The 24,653-nt window shown below is 36.5% G+C and overlaps 1 protein-coding gene across 1 annotated transcript in view; it reads left to right on the top strand.

Annotated features, from left to right (window-relative positions):
* The first annotated feature begins 16,604 nt into the window (after positions 1–16,604).
* Positions 16,605–24,653, top strand: part of LOC145285872 (protein OSCP1-like) — a 41,134-nt gene continuing 33,085 nt past the window's right edge. The window contains exon 1 of the mRNA XM_080134319.1: positions 16,605–16,856. Coding sequence (XP_079990445.1) covers positions 16,745–16,856 — 112 coding nt within the window. The 5' untranslated portion in view covers positions 16,605–16,744. The remainder of the gene's footprint in view (positions 16,857–24,653) is intronic.

The following is a 24,653-nucleotide window of genomic DNA, read 5'->3' as shown; positions in this document are numbered from 1 at the left end:
AAAAAATGAAGTTACAGGTCTGTTGTATAGGAAAATAAGGTTTAAAAAGGCAGTTGACTAGATATATTACCCAAATGTTATAGCCAAGACTACTCAGCTACTTCAAACGAATATATTCCTTTTGTAGGACATATCAGAAAATAAGCCTTAGAAAACAAGCGACATGGCAAGAAAGAAAAATAAACAACGATGCAATCATATCGAGATTTTATACAACTAAAAATATAAAGATAGCCTTGATAGAGTTCAAAACTGACTTTGAAACCTAGTAAGGGATGCCTTTTTCTCTTCCCTGCAACCATTTTCCCACAGAATAGACATTGAAGGAAATCTATCTACTCTAATAGTTTCTTCTTCTAAAACTGCTAGACTTTGGAATTCTCTCCATGGTTCCAGCTACCCTGACTGTATTAGCATGTCGAAATTTAAATGTAGCATAAAAAGACATCTTGCTGCTCAACTCTCTACATAGTGCTCCTGTAGGTATAATTCCAAATAGTACCAGTGTATATATATTTTACCTAGTGGAAATATGCATTGTATGGGGTGAATAAGAGTGAAAAAAAAAAAAAAAAAATTGCTGGTATGGACCAAGTTCGAATAGTTGTGTGGACAGTCCATAACAGGAATCTGTTAATATCGAACTTGAAGTCAACTATGTCATAATCTGCAGGGATGCAGACCCATGGTCACGCGTTCCACATACAGGAATCCTTTCGAAAGAATCTCTGTTTGTGTAAATTCTTCCTAATTTTAAGCCCACAAAAGAAGAAATTAAATTTTTTTGTTGTTGTTGTTGTGATGACAAAATGAGTTCTTGTTTTGAATGTCTTACAAGAGGAACCAAAAATTGGAATTCAGTCGATCACCTCTTATTGGAATAATAATAGAGTAGAGAAAGACTAGTGGAGTCTTTTTTGTGAGAAAGGGGCTGTAAGGCAACAAAGGTAATCTGTAGACACAACAGCCTAAAAAAAAAAAAAAATGGCCGCTGAGTTTGAGTTTTATATAAAAACTGAAACTGAAAAAAAAAAAAAAAACCTTACTCCACATATAAATTATAAAGATAATTGTTTCAAAGGAAAGTTTGCTTTGCTAAAAAAAAAAAAAAGATTTTTTTTTTCATATTGATCTACAAAATCCATTTTTTGACCATTTGTTTTTCCATTTTCATCCCAAACACGGCGCACTGCCACTTTGATGTAGGAGGTTACTATCGAGGACAGTAGTTGCAGGGATACTATGTAAGGAGTCAAGTAGCAAGATGTCTATTCACATTACACTTGAACTTGTGCATGCCAGTATAGTTGGGAAAACATGAACCCGGAAGGGAGTTCCAGAGTCCAGCAGTTCTGAGGAAGAAATTATTAGAGTAGAAGGCCTTCTTACATCTAGAGGTCTCTACTGTGTAAGGGTGGGATTTTGCTGCTTGTTCAGTTTGCCAGAGATATTTATGTCGAGAGTACAAAGGCTTATAGTTCTGTCAGAGTATCCACCATTAAAATACTTGTAAAACAGGCAGAGGGGTGCAATATTTCGTCGATGGGACAGTGATTGAAGCTTCTGAACCTATCAGGTTGGCGACTCTCTTTTGAACCCTGTCCAGCCCAAATGTGACAACACTTCTCCATACATGCGCGAATGGTGGCCTTGTAGAGGTACAGGATACTTTCAGGCATAAGTAATTTTCCAGCACGGTAGAGAGAGCCCATCTTCCTTGCAGTTCCATCTTCAACCATCAACTGACTGCGAATAACGGTTCAATGTGCATGGTAAATTATAAATTTTACATCTTCAAGAATTGGCTATCAACCACCGTTTGGAAATCCATTTTATCATTTACAAATTGTCAGCTTCATAACAAGTTAGAATATTGTTATTTCTTCAGTCTGCATCAAATCATTTTGTTTTTTACATGGTGGTCACCACTTTTCAAGGCCCGGAAGCCACTAAGGGATAAGGGTTATTGCAAGTACAGTATGTTAGTGTGGAAATTTAATGAAGTGTTTACTTAAGGGGGCGGTTCATTAGGAATTTGTTTACGTTGGACTTGAACACATCCGGGTTGTAATCAGGTGGGAAGCAGGCGGATGGAACAGAGTTCCCAGGCATGCAGTTCTAAGAAAGAAGCTTTGTTCATGGAATCTACGCTTTGATTTAGGCACAGATAAAGAGTGGGGAAAATTTTTGACAGTGGCTTCAGCTAGACGGGTGTTTTTCGTGAAAGATTTACAAGACTTACTAGACACATTCTAAGAACTCAGCGGCCATTTTCTTTTTCAGGTCATTGTGTTTACACATTACCAGCAACAAGAGATTATTCTCTACTGGATTTTAAAGTCGATTTTGAAATTTGTCGAAGCAACAAAAATGCTCTGAACAGCATCTTCATCTGAAGATGCATTTAAATCTTGTACAGGTAGAAGATTGCGTTGGGATTCAGATAATTTTTAGAGCGAGAGAACGATCCAAGCATTTTTCCAAACAACAGATTGGATGCAAGCTTTCTATTTTAGATCTGAAGTGAAAGTCGGTCCTATGTGTTATGTATTCCTTCATCGAAACTGACTTGCATAAAAAACAACAATAATGAAGAGCACGTCACTCTAGATTTTTCTTTGTTTATCACAAAGGGAGATAACTCAACTGTCTTAACTCAGAGATGAACAGCAGCAAAATGAGATCACTCCAAACAGACTCTCCCTCAGTTATATATAGACAAGGGGAGACAACTTAATTGTCTTAACTCAAATATTAACATCAAGAGCTTAACAAACGAGAGAGAGAGAAATTCATTTCAATTGAGGCAAAGCCAGGATCCCAATGCTGGTAATAGATTGTTTTATTTTATGGCGTATCAACCCTTTTGGGCTATTTAATGTCGAATCCAGTAATTTTGGTAAAAGCTTTTTTTAAAAGCTTTATATCTTCAGATATTTATTCATGGTGTTTTACTTCATGGTTTTGTTGAGGAAAATTGTTGTTCTTTTTTGGGGGGGATTTGCAGAACATGATTGAGTTTTGCAAAGGAAAAGGAAAACAAAAATAACATGAAAGTTTGTGTGCATTTTCTATCAGGAAGCTGATATTTTCAGACAGCCTGATCTACTCGCAGCATGATTGGTGATAGGAGAGAAGCTTTGTTTTGGAGGTGCTTATGAAAGACATTTACTTATCATTTTGATAATGTTGCAAATTGTAATATTGTTTAACACTACCCGGCATTGCCCAGAATGCAGGAAAATCATTATAATTTTTATCTTTTAGCACATTATAAAAATTATACAAAAAATAAGAAAAAAAAAAAGAAGAGTTTTAAGGTAGACAACTTTTGTTAGATTATTAAAATTTAAAAAAAAAGAGTTATCTCCCCCTTGGTTATCTTTATTTTTAGGTGATTATTTAAAAAGTGTTTCATGTTATCAGTTGTCTGCGATGAACTAAGTAATTTCTAGAAAATAAATCAACAACATAAGAGTGATATAGCACCTTCTGATGGGCACAATGAAAGTGCATCGTCATGGTAGGAGTTATCATTTTAGTATCATCTTCTTCTTGGCATCACAGTTATTCAAAAAGCAGATTAGATGCGAAAGCTTAAGGCTTCTCTCAAGCTCTCTTCAGCACCATCCTACTGTACAGTTGTGAAACCTGGCTGATAAGAGCAGCGACGTACGAAAGGAGGTGTTTTATCACTACTGTTTGCATTGCATCCTTCATGTTTGCTGGTAACAGTTCATCTCAAAAACCACTTTTTATTATCTCTGCAATATATCTTCTCTACAACAAACTTTCTTTCTCTAGACATCTTCACTGTTTCAGTAATGCTCTTCATCACCAACCAGATGATTTCATCCATGAAGCCAACTAACCAGCCTCTCCTCAGGGTTGGAAAAAATGAGTTAACGACACAAACTAACAATCTGGTTGTGGAAAGTTTGAATCCAGCTTGTTCCACAGAAATACTTTCATTTTAAGATGCTGTCTAGTCCCGATATGACACTATGGTGTCATGAATGCATGCAGCGAGGTGCATATTGCGGTGAGAGGGGGTGTTTGACCGGACGGGATGGCATGAAGGAGTGCAGAGAAATGCAAAACCTTAGCCAGGAAAATAGGACCAACCGCCGATATGTCATTATGAGCTTGTTAAAGGCAAAGCAGATGTTATATTGTCTCAAAAATGGAGACAGATTTGGAATTATCTATGATATGTCAAAAGAGATGGTCATATTAGAAGTGACATTGGATGATAAAGGACCACGCACACAGTGCTGGGCAAAGACAAACCCTGGGGACTGCCAATAAATATCAGTGTGAACAACCAACCACCCTCCCAGGAAAGGGAGAGAGAGAGAGGTGTTGAGTCGACAAGATGAAGGGTAGGCTCTGAGAGGAAGAAAGAAAGGGTGTTTTTTTTTTACATAGGCATTACCACTTATTACAGTTTTGGGAATCCCAGCTTAAATGCTATATAGGTAGTTTTAAAAATAAAAAGTTATGTAGGCATATTTTCATTTCCCATCAGCGAGTTGACAGGGTCACAAAAGGTTAGGTTTGACAGGTATCAACCTAGAGAGAATGCAGCATAAATTAGGGGTGACACGGGAATTGTGGTCGAGGCCTTCCGATTGACGACCATATGGGCTGAGAGTTGGTTTTGTGCAGCAGAGAATCCAGACGGGAAATCTCGGGCCTCTGACAACCAGGGTTCGAGATGATAGGCTTGCCTTGAAATAAAAGATTGAAGCTTCAAATCCATCTTGTATTCATTAATGCATTTGTCTGCAGCAGTAAGATGGAGACCAGCGTTCAAGAAGGTATCATCCGCTGGCCAAGGCAAGGAGGTATGTACGCATTATGTCATTTGCACATACATGTCTCGAGACCTTCCAAGGCAAGAAACTGTGTAAGGATAAGAACACCCACACACACATATAACAGTGAACTGCACGTAACATACGTAAGAGCATACACACACACACACATATATGTAAGAACACAGACTCTTGAAAGTAAAAAGAAAACAAAGTAAAAGTAAACGATTACTTAAATAAATGAACAAATAAATAAATAATAAATAGAAGGACGCAAAAGCCTTCATTTAACATTATCAAGGCCAAGAGGCCACTCAAGGATAAGGGTTAAAGAGTGTCCAGTAGAAATTGGACAATATAGTAACCATTTATAATGGAAATGTGGTAAATTTGTTAACTTATATGGAATGATTCATCAAAAACTTGTTTACGTTAGACTTGAAGACAACCGTATTGTAGTCAGCCGGAAAACGGAAGGCAATTTCACAGGCGTGGAGTTCTAAGAAAGAAGCTTTGTTCATGGAATCTTTAGGCACAGATAAAGAGTGGGGGAAATTAGTGATAGTGTTTTCTGCTAGACGGGTGTTTCTTGTGAAAGTCTGGGAGGGGGACAATAGATTGGAGCTCAGTCGAGCACTTGCCATGAAAATAACAATAAAGCAAAGACAAACTCGCAACATCTCTTTTGTGAGAAAGAGGTTGCAGGGAAGAGAAAAGGACATCCCCTACGAGGCTACGAAGTCTATTTTGAACTCTATCAAGGCAGGATAAGTCCTTTCTAGCAGTTCCTGCCCAGATATGGCAACAGTACTCCATCCTTGGACGTACCTGGCTCTTATATAGATAGAGAATTGCATCAGCAGTGAGATATCTACTGGATCAATAGAAGGATCCCACCATTTTTCAAGCGGCCTTGGCAACAGATTTAATGTATGTGTTCCATTTCAGATCAGAAGTAAAGGTCAAGCCCAGAAGCTTGTCAAAACATGACGCCTCCCCAAAACGAGAGCCATTCATTTCAATTGATGCCAGATGGGGATCAGAGCGTTGATGATGTAAAGATAAAAGCTTGGTTTTAGATGCATTAAAAGTAACAAGCCACCTCTTTCCCCATTGTAGCACTTGCTCAAGATCAGAGGAGAATCAGAGAAAACTTGGTCATTTATGGTCTTAGATATGCTACCATAGATAGTAGTGTCATCAACATAAATGTCTACAAATGATGTAAGGATGTGATTTGGAAGATCATTAATGTAGATCAGGAAGAGAGTTGGACCCAGGATGGACCCCTAAAGTACTCCAGCATTTTGTAACCATTCTCTGAAGGAGAGGTGTGGAAAAGGGGTTGGATTTAGAAAAAGGAATTCTAAAAAGAGTAGAGTCGTAGCCAGCAAACTGAGGCTGGCTGGCTGGTCAAGCGCTCCTGATTTGGGTGCCCACAAGGCCTGATGTTAACTAACCTGTGTTAATGGGAAATCTGTGACTTTACTGGTCTGGTCTTACATCGTTTCACTGCTATAGTCAGTCACCTCAATTTAGACAGTAGCTGTTATGAAGTAATGAAATTAATAAATAGTTTGTTATTGTTATAAAGCTCAGTTCTGTTTGTTTGTGGTGAGGACTCTTCATTTTGCAGCAAGCCGCAAGGACCAGCGGAGTGATTGATGTACCCGGAGACTACGTGAGATAAAAGACAATATGGTGGAGGCAAAGCACTCCACCATGAAAACACAGCGAGTGAAGACGATGAACAGGCCAACTTGTGACGGGATAAGGTATGATCGAAAGAACACCTGTCATATCAGGTGCAATCCGACGAGGTTAGAGACACTCAGTGTGGTTGGTGCAGTATCGGTCCATTATACTAGATTGTCAGCTAGGCTTTATCCTGTATCCTATCGACGAAATGTTGCATCCCTCTGCCTATTTTACAAGTATTTTAATGATAGATGCTCCAATGAAATACAAGCCCTTGTACCCTCTGAACGTAAATACCTCGGAAAAGCCCGACAAGCAGCAAAGTCCCACCCCTACACAGTTGCAAGATCCCTAGATACCAGAAAGCTTTCTACTCTAATAGTTTCTTTCCTAGAACTGCTAGACTTTGGATGGAATTCACTTCCGGGTTCCTGTTTCCCCGACTGTACTGACATGCAGAAGCTCAAGTGTAATGTAAACAGTCATCTTGCTGCTAAACTCCCTAAATAGTATCCCTGCAATTGTGTCCCAGTTAGTAGCCCCCTATATTAAAGTGGCACTGTGCATTGTTTGGGGTGAAAATGGAATAAAAAATTTTAAAAAACTGTTATGGACTGGTCTGGAAGAAAGATACAATTTGGTAACAAGTGGAAACAAATATACTAAACAGAAAATTAAATAAAACAAATAAAAGAGTGTGGTTATACATCAGTCCGACTGCCAAGTGTGCATAATACAAGAGACATATTCTCGCAGTTTTTACAGTAAGTGAAAGCATTAATTATTATCTGTAAAATGGACACCACAATTCCTCCTCCCTCACAAAACTTAACTCTACAGGAGCTCAGTATAATATTCTCTTTGATTTTATTATGTTAAGTTCTGTTTTTTTTTTTTCTTATTTTCTTTCTTTGAAGATTGTAATGCTAGGTATGGAGCAACCAAACCAGCTTCCAACATCCCCCTGCTTTTTATTGAAACCAACCGAGAGCTCTTTTTAGTATCCTCGTTGTTCCCTTAAGTGCAATTGTCTGAATCTCTTTTACACTTGGTTCACCAGGAATATTAGTTAGTTAGGACTTCAGGTTCTTCTTCATAAGTCCTGTGGCACCTATAATAACTGGTATGATTGATATCTCTCTAAGATTCCAGTTTCTTTTCATATCATACATGAGACCTTGATATTTGATCTGTTTCTCCCTTTCAGCTCTGTTCAGACCTCCATCATTAGGGACACTCACTTCAATCAAGGTTGCAACTTTCTCTGACTTATCCCATATAATTATTTCAGGTTTCACAGCAGAATTTTCAAGGTAGGTGACTGTAGGGATTATGTGGTCATAATATATGGTATATAAGTCATTTCCAACTGTTCTTTCAGGTTGATGTTCCCAGGACTTGCTGCTACACTGGATGTTTAATTTTTTACAGATGGTTCTGTCAGTAATGGAGGGACATTGAATTTGTTAAACTGATGGTATTTTTTACAGATGGTTCTGTCAGTAATGGAGGGACATTGAATTTGTTAAACTGATGGTATTTTTTACAGATGGTTCTGTCAGTAATGGAGGGACATTGAATTTGTTAAACTGATGGTATTTTTTACAGATGGTTCTGTCAGTAATGGAGGGACATTGAATTTGTTAAACTGATGGTCGGCATATATAATTAAAGTTTAGATGCGTAAAAGAGATTGATGTTACGCAGGTGGTAAATTATTTTACTATTTTGAGGATGATTCACAAAACCTTACTGCTCAAACTCTGATTATCTTCTTCAATTTAACCTTAGGCAGTATTTCTCTAAACAGTGGAATAACTTTCTTTTATAATCATTGCCATCTTCGTCTCTTGACTTATTCTCGAAGTCATCAGTGTCTTCATCATTTATTTTATCTTTATCATCATAATCATCCTCTGACATATTCTTATGATCATCGCCATTACCATCATCATCTTCATTGTTGGTCTCCTGACAAAAGGAGGGTGGACCTGTAAATTCACCCTTGTCTGTTCATCTGTCTGCACTTTTCTCAATAACTACGCCTTGAAATTTTTTAAAATTTTGCACAAACATTAAACATGATATGAGTAAAAAAGTAACAGAACGGATTGACCGGGAAAACTCTGGTTGCCCCTCTAGGTGTGCCTTTTAGGTTAAAATGGCTAAAATTGATATTTTGTGCTTATTAAAAAAAAAAATGCCTTGGATTTTTATAAAACTTTCTGAAAAGTTGTAACTGACTGATTTCTATATAATTTTGTTTGTCTATACTTTGTGATAACTCTTGGGTGTGCCCCAGGGGCTCTTTTAGTGCTAATAAAAACACTCCATTTTTGGGATTATTTTACCATATTTGTCCAAAATTTTCTGTATATGTCTATTTAGCAGTTTTGCATGGTGCTGAACTCAAATTTATATATGTTAAGGCCTTGGGGACTTTTGGGGCTAAATGGGGGGGACAAATGATGGACTTTCATTTCTTTTTTTACATGGTGCAGAACTCAAATTTATATATGTTAAGGCTTAAAACTGCACCGTTTGTTTATTTTCACCAGGGTTTGACGTCCCCCTAGGGATTTTTGGGGCTAAATGGGGAGAGGGGTGTGTGCAAATGCTGAACTTAGTCATTTTTTTATGCCTCGTTCACTGTGAACTCACGGGGGATTATGCATGCTTCACTTGTTTAATTTATTTTTACAAGCATGATTTTCTACATAGTCTATCTTAACATTATCTTCCTTGTCAATGTCGTTTACTCTATTTTCATCAGCAGCATCATATTTATCACCGTTCACGTCATCACTACCGTCATCGTCCCTTTCATTATTTAGTTTATTTCCATAACCACCATCATCATCATTGTCGCCGCCATTATCAACGTTTATCTTAGCTCCATGATCGTCACAACTGCATTCATTAAACTTATCATTATTATCGAGGCATATATTTTCGTGAACGTCATTTGCTTCACCATCCATCACGGGAAAGTTTAGCATATTTGCTTTCGTGAATATCATCACCGATATGTATAGTTTTATTGGCGTTATTCATTTCACCAATTTTCCTCTTTTCATCACGAGAAAGTTTAGCCTTGTTGGCTTTCTTAACATGAACGTCATTTGTTTCACCAATTTTCCTCTTTCCATTGCGGGGAAAGATTAGCCTGACTAACTCTCTTAATAAACTTTTCCCTCTCAGATACTCTTTTCTTATTATTATCAGTAGAAATGGTAGCATTGTCACCAGTCACAGTAGCCATAGTAGTAGTAGTAGCAGGAGTAGTAACGTCAGAAGTGGCATCCTCGTACCTTTTCCGTGCTACCTTGATGAATTTCTTTTCTTTTACCTGAGTCAAACTTTTTATCCTTACTCTCAGTATTGTCACCATAGCACATATTTTGAGATTTTCTGTCCTCACCAATCTTTATCGTGTCGTTTTTATCAGACTCTCGAATGTCAGTCTCAATATCCAAATATTTATTGGCTTAACAACAATGGGTGCTATTGCGTCCTGCTCCCACTTTGCACTCACGAGCAATTCCTGTGAAGCGATTGCTTTCCTGACAGGTTTGTCTGCCTCCACACTTAGAGATTTCAGGCCTGTATTGGCTGGTGCCTCCATACTGCCTTGGTCAGTTGAATTTCCACACACATTTGCAGTTGACAAACGTGCTGCGAAATCTTTAAGCTGCCCACTATTCGGGGTACAGTTTACAACTACACTACATGGGTTGTCTGCTTCCATTTTGGCATCCATGCCTTACCAGGATAAGCAAACTGCCTCATCCATTTTTTGTGTGTGTGTGTCTGTATTACTTTAGCATTCATTGTTTTTCTTGTTGGGATATTTAATTTTGATTCTGGAAATGTGTTTATAAACCTTTTCTCCATTTTAATATCTTTCTCTAGACTCTTTTCTACGGTCTTGGATATGACCTAAAACTATATCTGATGGTGAGGCCCCACCTTGCGGGCCTTGGGGAGTGTGGAGCCACCCTTCAATTGCCATTGCTCCCAGGTCCACTCTGACCCGGAGTGGTAGTACCTGTTAGGGTCCCAACTATGGGTTAAATAGAATCTGACTTAAAAAAAAATATACTCCATTAAAAATCATTCCTCAAAATAACTAGATTCGGCATAAATTACCTGAAAAAGGTTGATATGCTGTAAAACAAAAACAACCAACCATAGACTCTTTTCTGGTATTGGTCTGTAAACTGCATGTGGTGTACTTATTTTAGGCTATCCCCTGACTAGTTTCTTTGCAGACGGGGAACTGGTATGACTGCTGTTTTCAATTTTGTCTATTTCTAATCGGCATTGACTTAATATTCTTTCTTTTTCTCTTTTACTGGTTGCCTGAGCCTTAAGTTCGCCTTCCTTATTACCATATCTACCTTATGCTCAATCTTAGTCGTGGGATTCCTCTCGACTTTTTAGATCATCTTTGTCTGTCATAGAATTCTTGAAAAGGTAGTCTGCTACCATTCTGACTAAATCATAAATTCTCGTGTCTGGTTTTACGTTCAGTTCGTAGTGTTTTCCTACCATAACTAAGTCGTCTTTTGCTAGCTTGCATAGTCCATCAACTGTTGAAGATTCTATAAAACTATTTGCTTTTGACTTTTAAGGTATTTGGCAACTATGGGAATTAATTGTGCCTTCCGAAGAGCAGGCCTAATATTTAGTCAGTAGTGCCTGCCTACTGCTATAATATTGTCTTTGATTAATTTGTATAGGCCCTCGAACGTTGGTTACTTTAGAAAATTATTTACTTTATCCATTTTTCAACTAAGTTTTTATATCTATGGTTTCTGTTCTCTCACATGTGTGTCTGTCCGTCTTATGGGTCTTACTGACAGGCTTCAAACTCATTGACTTTCATTGATGATGCGTTGCACTTGCATACTAGCAGGGGTCATGAAGCAAATCAGTGCATTTTGAGTTCAAACCGGTTCACAGGATTTTACCAATCCACACATGCACCTTAAAATATATAAACAATGCAGATGTATTCCTTGAGTTAGTTGGGGAATCGTAGTCAGTCAGAACAGGAGATTCTGAGAAGATTAAAGACTTCTCATGGGGGTGATAAGATAGGGGCGGATGGCAGCTCAACTGATAGCAGAATTTCCACCTGGCTTCTCAGTGATGACGCAGAGAAACAGAGACGTTACTGCGACCATGGAAACTGAATAAAAATCAAATTGTCCAGATAAATAAGACTTGAGTCTGTTGCTATGCATGAGAAAGTTTTTGTTCCAGGTGCGCTGAATGTCCGAAACACAAACTATTCAAGGACATGGCCAAAAGGTATGAAAGAGGATATAAAAGATATCCCTAACCCTAACCTCTCAAAAGGGCTGATATGCTGTAAAAGTGAACATTGGCATGCAATATAAACAGACTTTTTCTTCCCATGTTACAATAGACCGAGCATGGATATCGTATTTAAAAAACACATTTTCACTTTTTATTTGCTTTTTGTGATTTGCTTAATGACTAAGACAAAAAAAGTGTGGTATCAAATTACTCTTTACGTGGTTAAATGAAACGGCCTTAAGCGCTTGAGAGGGGGAGGTATGAGCAAATGAATGGGATGGCCATGGAAGCATGCAGTTAACCCCAACATCCAGACGACCGATGGAGATGCTTTTTTTTCCATCTCAAATATTCACTTTTTACAAGGTGTTAGTCAACAAACATGGTCGCCGACACATGAAGCGTGTTCGTGGCTATCTTTGTGGCTATCTTTGTGGCTAACACCTCGTAAAAAGTGAATATTTCAAATGAAAAAAAGTGCATTTAAAGTTACTTTAAAACACACAAAAAAAAAAGATGAGTCAAGTACATAGAAAATAAATTTTTATTCACTATGTTAACTTTTATTTGTTGTATATTTGATTTTTTTCTCCCTTTGGTTGTTTGTTGGCTTTTTGGAGATTCATGACGAAATTAATAAAACTCCCAACAAGATGTTTACTTGTCGGCTGTTACAGACAAAGTGTGTAAACACGTCACTCCATATAGGCTCGACGCATCCATCCAGTCAAAAAGAGAAAAATAATAAAAATTTATTAGCCAATGGGAGCGGGGCACAAAAAACCCAGGAATTTTGTAAACGAGAGAGAAGGGAAACAAGACACCAAGGAAACAGGGTGTAGATGCAGTCAAGCAAGAAGTCATCCTCTTTCACTGTTAAAGCTGGCAAACACTCCTCTTTATGACCGTTACTCGACCAACAAATAGAAACAAGGAATAAGTACTCTTTAAGAACATTCTCCTTTTTATTCTCCATTTATTCCAATGCCTTACTTTGTATTCTTTTGAAAGGTGATGACACATGAAACGGAACTATTTTTGAACACGCATATTCAACCTAGTCTTTTGTTGTAAACACGCCACTATGCATAGGCTCGATGCACCCATCCAGTCAAGAAGAGAAAAATAATAAAAATTAATTAGCCAATCGGAATGGAGTGCAATAAAAATAGGATTTAACAATCAACATGTCTTTGGAAGCTAGTAAGAAGATATAAAAACCCAGGATTTTTGTAAACGAGACAGAAGAAAAACAATATATCAAGGAAACAAGCCACAGGTGTAGTCAAGTGAGAAGTTACCCACTTTCACTGTTAAAGCCGGCAAACACTCCTCTTTGTGACTGCTACTCAACTAACAAAAAATAACAATAAATAAGTACTCTTTATGAACATTCTCCCTTTTTTTTCCGTTTATTCCGACGCCTTACTTTGTATTATTTTGAAAGGTGACGACACATAAAAATGAACCTCTTTGAACATGCACATTCAATCTAGTCTTTTCTTGTTAAAAAAAGTTATTTAAAACCTTAAATGTTCATAGTTTGTCTTGTGTTAAATTGAGTTTCTATTTCATGCTTTTTTTATCTTGTAATACACAAAGCAAGCTATAACTTTACCGCACATTCTTCACAATCTTTTTAAGGCGATTAATGGTAATTTGTAGGTATACAACATACGTCTCACAAGTTTAAATTATTGTTGTGCTACCTCCCTTTTTTCTTGACATTTTTTTTTTTAAATGCCATGAAAATATTTCTTATTTAAAAGTAAAACTACTTGAGCAATTTACGTGATTTTCAGAATATGATATTTTTATTCCATCACGGGTATGTACATCATACAGATTTCCATTTATTTTATTTTATTTTTTTTGATATAAGAGAAATTCTGGATAAAAAAAATAAATTCTAGATAAAAAAAAAAAAATAATAACTTAATAAATAAAACGAGAATCTTAGTGAATCTTAGTGACAGCATGGAGGCACATAGTAAAATTTATTCATTTATTTAATTTTTGTTTTTTTTCTGCTCCTTCGACAATAAACTTAGTAAATCTTTAAACTAAATCTCAATCGTCGGTTTGTGTGTATGTATGTATGTTTGTATCCAAGTAGTATTATGTCAGGTCATGTCATATGCTACTGGTTCCATGTAACCCAGTACTACCTGCTTCATGGTCGGGTCACCGGCGACTAAACTGGTTCCCCCACCAGACTTGCTTGGTGAGGAGGATGACTAATCTCCTTGAAGGATTAAAAATAAGACCTTCCAAAGGGCGAATGAACCCTTTTTCGGGGTCAACGGCCAATTAGCACCGTGTATATTTGTGTGTATATATATGTGTTGGGGTGGAGAGGGCTCCTGTAAGCCATGGTGAAGGCAACCTTTTTAGGAGAAGCAAATCTCTGGTTTAAAAAACCATAAAGCGGAAGACTAGTACCTGCATTAAGCTGGTCTGCAGTCTAACTTGTTGCTGACTATTTTGCTCTTGCTTGTTTCTGGATTTCAACATTTTTAACCGAGAGAGAGACTTAGCTGTTGTACAAAGCTAAAACTCTGTAACATCATCTTTGTATAGATACTCCCTCAGGCATTTGGGCTCATAGACTTTAAGTGTCTGAGGGAGTGGCACTCGTCTGACAAGACGTTCCAATCATCATCATCATCATGTAAGTATGTATGTATGTATGTATGTATGTATGTATGTCTGCCAAAAACTTTTAACAGACACGACAGATCCTGACGAGATCGGTATTGTTTTAAAGCTCGCCGCTCGGACGACAAATATCGAAAAATTGGCCAAAAACATTAATTCCTTCACCCTCAACTGGGCAGTTTTCTACAAAGAGGGGTCGGTTTTTGCGTCAACATTTTCGCAAAATCATTGTCTCAGTTGGATTGACTACGCTTAATTTTCAATGCTCAGGACTTTCCGGTCGCATGATGGAGACATTGACTAAGATGTCACGTTCTTTTAACGTTCTTTTCATCCTTCGTCTTACATGTTCAAGCCTACCTGCCTACTACCACTTTTTTCTCTTACACCTCTCTCCACCCAAACTGCCTACTGTTGTTTTGATTTCTACCTCGCTACTACCACTACCACTTTTATTTTACCCCCCCCCCCCCGGTGTTCCTTACTACACCACCTACACACACCCGGGCAACACCAGGCACCCCCCACTAGTGAATAAATAAATCTAATATATAAACGGCTATATGTCTGTCTGTCTCCATATTTTCAAACTCTATCTCCCCCGAAACTAAACGTTACAGAGCTACGCTAATGATTGTATTTTTTACGGGCCGTTCTTTTATGGGTCATTAGCTAGTTAAAATTATTTTAAAGTTAAAATTGTTTTGGTACCACCAAATGGGGAGCGGCATATATAAGGGGTCAAATTTGAAAACATTTTTTTATACAGTTTGTACATTCATCTTTGTTTATTTTTAATTTTTAATCGGCTCATATGCATGTCATGTTGATACAGTCGTAACGTCACCAGCTTTGAATGCTAGTTTCGGTTTCGATTCTAGCTGCTGGCACCTAAATACTTATTTTCTTACTTTTGAAATCACGTTTCTATAATAATATATACAAAATTTGGACAAATTAAAATATCATATGTAAGCGTATTACGCTCGGCCGCTCGGGTAAAGACGCCCCCCCCCCGCTACTACACAATCTATATAATAATACGATAGGGTGTGTGTTATTTATTTATTTTGTGTGTCACGCTTACATCCGAGTGACTGTCATTTAATTCTAGACTTTCATTTCTTGTAATAAATAATTTTACTAAGAATTCTTCATAAGTTTTGGTTTCGGTTTCGATTATAGCTGAAGGAACTCAAGTTTTTTTTTTTTTTTTTTACATTCATACATATATTGATACGTACATACGTACGTACGTACATATGTATGTACGTACATACATATGTACATTATATACGTACATACACGATGATTGCGACGTCTTGTCAGACGAGTGCCACTCCCTCAGACACTTAAAGTCCATGAGCCCTACCATGACTTTTTTTTTTTAATGTATTTACGTATGTATGTATGTTTGTACGTATGTACGAACGTGTGTACATACATATATATATACATACATACATACATACATACATACGTACGTACGTATGTACGTATGTTTTGGTTTCGGTTTCGATTCAAGCTGATAGACCCAGGTCATATATATATATATATATATATATATATATATATATATATATATATATATATATATATATATATATATATATTAATTGCAACTTTATAATATATAAAAATCGATAGAACATTAAGTCTATAATAATATATACGAAATCTGCAAGAATTAAAATATCATATTTAAATACAGCCGGAGTCCGGACCGGACCGGACACCGACACCACGAGCGTCCCTGCTAGCTTAGATAAATATTTTTGCAGTTTTAACGACCTGGTGTCTCACTTTGTCCCGTAGGGAGGCATTGTAAATTGCACTTCAATTTCTTGTTCTCTGTCAGTGGAGGAGAAATCCTTCATGACTGAGACAATTTTTATTTTTGTTCCTTTTCTCCACATTAAAAAACGCCCTTGGTGTCTAACTCTGTCCCGTGCGGAGACATTGTAAATAGGAACATCAGAGGGTCTCCATTTACGCATTAAAAAAAAAAAAGGGTAATGGTCCTTTGTCGATCATAATGTGATATAGTGGTTTTGATGTAAAGTCTCCTCGTGTGAAATATTACTCACAAGTTGTTGCTAAGGAAAACTTTCTGAAACTCTTACACAACTTGTTTGTTTCATACGAGAAAATAAATGAATTGATTACGTTTAAAAATTGGTGATCTTGTTATATTTTTATTATTTATTAAAACATACATAGTAAAAAAAAATTAATAATTTAACAAAATGTCGTTACGAGCTTTGCCGATTTTAATTCTCAACCTCGGAGGCGAAATGATGTACATTCTTGACCAGCGACTTCATGCCCAACATGTCTTGAAAAACAAAGCATCCAAAGGTAAGGAAAAAAAAAGAAAAAAAAAAAAAAAATAGATACTAACTTATTTAGTTTCTTGCCTGAAATATATCATCTTTAATGTATATGTGATCGGATAAGTTTTAGCTGGAAATCAAATCCCGATAAAACTTTTTATTTTCTTTTATGAAAACTTTTGCCTTTAACACGTGTTGATTGTGTATTTTTCTGTGATTGCCAAAAAAAAAAAAAAAAAAAAAAAATACAAATGTCAAATCGTTAAAAATATTCGTTCTTTCTCCGCAATCATTTCTAATTCTCTTCCCACAAAAATTGGTAAAATTCTACCTTCACACGTAATGATATTCTATTTTTGTAGGCGATTACATGAAAACAGCTTAAAATAAATAAATAAACTTGGCACTTCACTTGGCAGTTAACAAAAGGCTGCGATTCTGCAGTTTAACGACCTGCTGAAATAACGTTATTTTATGGACATGCTGAGATCAAGTTTTTATTTATCTATTTATTTATTTATTTATTAGAAAGCCAGGTGCTAATGCACTTACTGATCTGCGCTATTTTTTAAATCGTATTTCCAAATTTAAAGTTTTATGATATGTTTTTTTTTTTTTATTCAATTGTAAGGTTAAAGTACAGAATAGGTACAAAACACCCTCCCCTCTTCATGTTAAGAATGTTTTTTTTTTAAAATAATAACGTTATTATTTCAGCACGGATCAATAAGTGCACTAGTACCGAAAGCCATTCCGTGGACCTATACGAGAGTGCCCCTAAAAATGTGTGTTTTACCAGAAAAATTTTGTTGCTTCTACACTAGCAGAACGAAATTGCAGAAATCGTAATCTTGAAAACAATGGTATCTACGTATTCCTCGTGTTTTTAAGATGATTATATCCAAAAAATACGAAAATCGATACGGTAGAAAATTATTTATTAAAGAAAACAGAATTTGAAAAAAAAAACAAAAAACGATCGTATTTGCTTATGTAAGACACAGGAGTGTTCAAAAAGGAGGTAATTTTCCGTTTCGATTTATTTTATAAAAAGAAGATGGCCACAAGTTTTCACCTGCGAACACAATTGAAGTTGTTTTTTTTTTGTTTTTTTAATAATTCAGTAATATTCAGGTAATTTCTACTGTAATTTAGGAACTAACATTGTATTTTATTAGAATTGACAAAAAATTCAGTCGAAACCATTGTTTTGTTTTTTTTATCTGAAAACTCTATTATCGATAAAAAAATTTCGTCCTGATAGTGTAGAAGCGCCAAAATTCAGAAAAAAAAAATTTAATATCTTTTTAAGAGGGGATTCATTTTCTCGTTCTAATATTCTACTTCATTGCTACCTAACTTACTGTCCATTTCTTTACGGACGTGTCACGTGATTAGAACGTAATCTTAAAAGTCATTAAAATTTTTATTTATTTTTTTTTTTCCAAAATTTTTTCTGCTGAGAAGAAACTATTGGAGTAGAAAGCTTTCTGGCATCTAGGGATCTCTACAATTTTTTTTGCATCTAGGGATCTCTACAATTTCTCTGCATCTAGGGATCTCTACAAGGTGGGATATTGGAGCTTGTTGGATTAGTCAGGTGTATTTATATTGAGAGGGTACAAGTGCCTTGGGTTTGTTGGAGCACATTCCCTTGGCTGACTATTAGATTCTCTGTCATGCCAAATGATGGCGATAATAATGAAGAGGATAGCCAATGTATCACAGGCAAGCTACATCGGTGAGAAGGACTGAACCCCGACTACCACTCTAACACTGCTGGATGGCTGATGGGTTAAAAAAAAATCCCAAAATAGACAACCAGAAGCAGGAGAGGTCTTCTTTGTTACTGAAGGCCATCTTCATTGCTTCTAAAACTTTGAACTCAGTCAGCTCTTCTGCTTCATCTTCAGTAGGTTCAATTTCAGTGTCAAAATGGTCTCCATGCTATGGAACATCCAGTGGTGCTTCGTCAAAATAAGATTTGAACTCTTTTTGTGTAAAAATTTGAACAAAAAAAAGATTTGAACTCTTTTTTGTGTAAAACAAATTTTGGGATGTCAAGTGCTACAACTTTTGATGCCAATAGGAAGTTCAATCCTTGGTCTTTGCAAATGCTTATCCAAGAAAGGAAACGAGACTGTGGACTTGACCTTGAGTTGTGCCTTCCAGACTTCAATTTGAGCAGACAGTCCACCAAGCTTGTCTTGAACGTCACTGAATTTCACATCACGGCCTTGCAAAGATTGGTTTATTTTATTGAGTCGGCCCAAAATATTGGCTGGTAGGCAAGCATCATGACAAATTTTTTGTTGTCAAAATGGACATGAAGGTTGTTTTTATTCTCTCTGAGAATAACTTCCACTTTCTTACAGATTTTGTAGAGTCGAGAGAGGAATTCCCCCCTCGATAGCCAACAAACTTTGGTGTAGAACAAAAGTTCCATATGTTTCATTCTGATTTAGTCAGCAAGAAGTTGGCGTAAGCAATGATTTTTGACCTACGCACAAACGAAATTGATCACTTTGACCAGAACGTCCATGACTTCTAATGAACCATAACAATAGAGATTTTGATACTAAAGCATACTGTTGTAGTGAACAGTGGAAAGATATCATGTGTGACCATTCATTCTTGGCAAGCACGGTGAACCCTCCTTTGATGCCAATCATAACTGAAGCAACATCTGTACAAATGTGCTTGAAATTCTGTTCACTAACTAAAAAAAAAAAAAGTCCATGATGACTTTGACGTTTGTTACTGTCATTATGTTTGGCAAGTATTGCAAAATAAAAATTCTTCATTCATCTTTCTCTCTTTCTAGTAGACCGCAAAGGTGATCAACTGACTCTCCAGAGCAATGTCTGTAGACTCGTTTAATTGTAAGCTAGCCTGGAACATACTTTGCTTGATTTCAGAGTAAACTTGATGGCGTACATCAATGGCCATGTCGTCAATCCATCGGTGGATTGTGTCCTTAGAAAGCAAAGTTTGCTGGATCTTCTTTTTTGCCTCTGATCTGATCATCAGTTCCACCATTTTCTCTGTACATGGCTTAATAAGCTCCTCAGCAAGAGTGTACGGTTTCTTGCACGTCATGATTCAGTATGCTATTTTGTGTTTTTTTTTTTTTTTCTGGATGGAATCTAAATTTAAGAAGCGTCGCCTCACGGTCATATCATACATGTTTCAAAGACAGCGCAAACTAACAGAGTTCCAAGTATTTTCTGGTTGAATTCACTTGGGACTATACAAAAAAAGGCTCTATAGACTGGCTAAAAAAAGGATCACTCCACTATAATCAGGAGAGGATTCTAATGACTGTCCAAGATCAAGGCTTGATGACCAATGCTTTGAAAAAGATGAGTGATCCCATCAATGACAACAAGTGCAGGTTCTGCCACACAGAAGTAGAGTGTGTGAGCCACCTGACATCTAACTGTAAGGTTCTGCTTGGGGACGGCTACTATCCAATGCAGCACAATGGAGTGTGTAAATATTTCCGCTGCACAATCTGTAAAAAGTCGAATATCGAATGCAGCAACATGTCCTGGGAACATATATCCAAAAGAACAGTTGGAAATAAATCATACACCATCCACTATGACTATGCAATTCCGACAGCTATGTATTAGAAAATGGAGCTATTAAATCTAACATGGGATGAAAAAGAGAAAGAAGCGACCCTAGTAGAAGTCAGTGTTCCTCAATAATGCTGGATAAAAGAGCTGAGATGAGTGGTCTCAGCAATGGCAATATGTGCACGTTCTGACACATAGAAGTAGAGAGTGTCAAGCATCTGGCATCCAACTGTTAGGTTCTGGTAGGAGATGGCTACTATACAAGCGACACAATGGCGTGTGTATATATTTACACTGGGCGATCTGTAAATAGTTGATTATTAGATACAAGTCCTGGGAACATGTCTAAGAAAAAACAGTTAAAAATAAATCATTCACCATCCACTATGACTAAGCAATTCCTTCAACTACGTACTTAGAAAACGAAGCTGTTAAACCTGACAGTAATATGGGGTAAGAAGGAGAAAGAAGCAACCTTAGTGGAAGTTAGTGTCCCCAATGATGCTGGGTCAAACAGAGCTGAAAGAGAAAAGATAACGAAATACCAATGTCTTGTGTACAGCATGAAAAGAAACTGGAATCGTAGGAAGATCTCCATCATTCCTGTTATTATAGGAGCAACTGCATTCATGAAAACGAATTTCAAAAACTACCTGGCAAATATATCGGGTGAACCAATGTTGCAAATATATTTATGTTCCAATGCTATGAGCGCCTAAATGTCTATATGCGGGTGTGCGTGTCATACATGTATTTTCGACATAACTTATTTTCATGCATCTTTGATCTTGGTCCATCTGGAATTCATCTTGTTCTTGGAAGGGAGGCTGGAATCTGTTTGGACGAATATTCATTCACTATTCACTTTCCAGGTGTCGATTGCAGAAGAATTGAAAGTGAATATCTTTGCTTGAGTGGTTAATTCTAGGTCTCCATTCTGAGACCTGTCAGCTCCCTTCCCGGTGAATACTTTCTTGTGTTTGACCTACTACAGAACAGCAAGTGCAAGAGAAATTCAAACAATGGCACTTAAAATAATAATCTTAAAAAAATCTCTCAGTTGAAATATATGAGATAGCGGGTGAATGTCTGGCATCTGGTAGGATGCCCCATCCACAACTTAAACTAAAAAGAAAGAAACTTAACTGTCATTTCATTTTCAAACCTTTGACCATATTAGAAACTAGAAAAGTAAAAATTAATTGTTTTATTAAGTTCAGACATCACTTCACTCGGAAGAAAATTTATTTTATTTATTGTTGCATTATGTTTTAATATTCACTTCATTTACGAGTTTAACGGCTAGATTAGATACTATTTGACTGTTATTTCATCCTGGTTTTACTAGTGATGGGAATATTTCCAATATTTTTCTTGATTCCGATACAATTACCGATTCCGTACTAAGTTCTTGATTCCGATACAATTTCTGATTCTGATTCTTTATAAATCTCTAAATATTTAACTATAAAAGTGTTATTTTGTACCGATTACTGTAAAAACACTTCTTAAATGTGCCTACATTTTCTCGAATGTAAAAACACACTTGTGAGGGGATGATCTAGAGATTTTAGTCTTACTGAATGTTTAAATCAATAAATATTTATTATTTTATTATTACTACAAGCAGTGGATCAAATAAAGAAGATAATTAAATGAATCGGTTTTGGCATCGGAAAATAGGCTAACATTTTTCCGATACCCTAAAAAGCTCCAATTTTTTCAATTCCCAATTCCAATTAATCATCTCAACACCAGGTTTTACCCTTATTATAAAATTTAATGAGTGTTTTCATAGGGTTTGGAACTGATTAGATAATTTCACAATTAAGAATTTCAGTATATGAAATCCAAACTGAAGCCCATTACTTTTGTACATAGAGTTTCCGCTGTATATAAAAATAAATGCCATTTTTTTCATGGCTGGAGTCTTGCCACCTTATTTATATATTTTATGTTTTTTCATTTTGAATTATGGCTCCCCGATTAAAGCTCCATGGCTCCCTGGTTGAGAAACGCTGTTCTAACAAGATAGCACTTTAAAAACCTTATGCAAATGGTCATAATAATAGTTTCCACAGACTCTGTTCTAAGCTTGACCTAGTAGTACTATCGCATCTGCAAGTAGTTTCAAAACAGCTATTACGTTTAAAGCAATTGAAGTAGTGGTTTTTATGAACAAGCACATTCAGAAGTGTACCAAGGCTGGCTATTCAGTTTCTGTTGGAATTTCTTGGAGGATTTGTTGTTGTCTATACTGAGGGATAACCAATCAATTAGTCAGAAGCGATAACAGGCATATTCTTTTTAAACATGGAGCATAAGGGTAATGCCGATATAAATATTCAGAAACTGTCCCAGTCAGCCATCGAGTATCGATACATTGTTCAATGGATAGGGATATCTGGGGTTTTGTTACATTTTGTTTTTATCTTTATTGAGACGATCAAGTGACAGGATTGAGGATGAGCACAATTCAGCGCATGTTGTTAGAGAAAGATCTAGAATACTTGCAAATTGTCCACCAGCATCAGGTACCGAGTGGGAGAAATGACAAAACCTCCCTTCATCATCTGTTTTGTTTAAGTGTTCTAGCCATTCAACATTATGAACACTGAAATCTCCACAAGCGTGAATGTTGACTGACGGATGAGCAGTACTCCCAAAGATAGCTACTCCATCATTGTGGGGACAGTTGAGGACAAATATAAATGCTGTGCTGTATGTGTTACTTTAAAGCACTTATAGGAATGTTTGAAGTCGTTTTCGGAGATGCCTCTGCCACAGGGAAAGCTGTCTCTTATGAAAACACATATTCTATGACCATGACGATCTTGAGGGTTGAGTTTGGATGTGAAGTTAGAATATCCTTTGAGGGGAAACATTGGCTAAGGAACCAGTTGAGTTATTAGGTTGGTGCAAATAATGTTGTTTTTTGACGTTCGGTTATGTATATAAAAACATTATTTTTGCACCAACCTAATAATAGCAGTTTCACACAAGAACAACAGGTCAAGTTTGGTCTCCTAGAAAGTTGGATATAAGGAGCTATTATTTGATATTATTATCTAACAGGGGACTGTGGGGAGTTGAGCAACAAGATTTCTGTTCAAATTACATTTAAATTTCTGCAGATTAGTACAATCAGGGAAGCAAGAAACATGGAGAGCATTCCAAAGTCTAGCAGTCCAAGGGAAGAAACTATTAGAGTAGAAGGCTTCTCAGCTGCTAGGGCTCTCAGCAGTGAAAGGGTGGGATTTTGCTGCTTGTCAGGTTAGTTGGGAATATGTACGTGAAGAGGGCACAAGTACTATGAGTTTGTGAGAGCACATACTATCAAAGTACTTGTAAAATGGACACAGGAATGTAATGATGGGACAGAGGCTGGAGCTTGGCTGATAGTGCGGAACCTATTAGATTTGAGACTCTTTTTGGAACCTGTTTGAGAGTGAAAAACTAATGATAGATGCACCAGCCCATATGTGACAACAGCACTCCAGATATGGGCGAATTGTTGCTTTGCAAAGATATCTTTAAATTTCGTATTTAGATATACAGGGCTCTACATTGCGAGTGAAACAGTCGCATTTGCGAGTGATTTTTCAAAGTGGTGACTAGAAATAATGGGACGCTTATCTTTTGGCGATTGTATTTCGTTCACTGACGATCTTCCAAAAGCTCATTACTGTTTGAAAAATATCTTTCCAACTTTTTTTTTTTTGAATAAAACGAACAAAGTCAAATTATTTAAACAATAAAAGGTTTTAACAAAACAATATACTTTTTCTTTTTTTAGCAAAAGCTGTTTACAAACATCTGAGGAAATTCGAATGTTTATACATTCAAGTATCCACATAAAATTTGTTGCATATTTAGAATTACACTTATTAAAAAAAAAAATGCAGAACGAAGATGTCATATTCTAAAAATCATGTGGGTTTGGCTAGTAACTTTTCTATTTGGCTAGTAAACGAAAATATTTAGTTGTCAAAGGTCAACTATTTGTCCGTAGAGCCCTGATATATAATTGATAGCTTTGAGTTCAGAGTTCTTTGAAATTGAATGAAACTTATTTTTTATTTTTTTTATTTATTTTTTTTTTTTGCTTCTTCATTTGTGAATGACATGGGATTTCGCTGCTTGTCAGGTTAGTTGCACAGGGCACAAGTACTATGAGTTTGTGAGAGCACATGCTATTTAAGTATTATTAAAATGGACACAGGAATGCGATGATGGGACAG

Source organism: Euprymna scolopes, chromosome 10, assembly GCF_053919585.1.
Source record: "Euprymna scolopes isolate OS-2025 chromosome 10, ASM5391958v1, whole genome shotgun sequence".
NCBI classification, from domain to species: Eukaryota; Metazoa; Mollusca; class Cephalopoda; order Sepiida; family Sepiolidae; genus Euprymna; species Euprymna scolopes.
The sequence above is the reverse complement of the archived record's forward strand: the minus strand, read 5'-3'. Positions and strand labels throughout refer to the sequence as shown.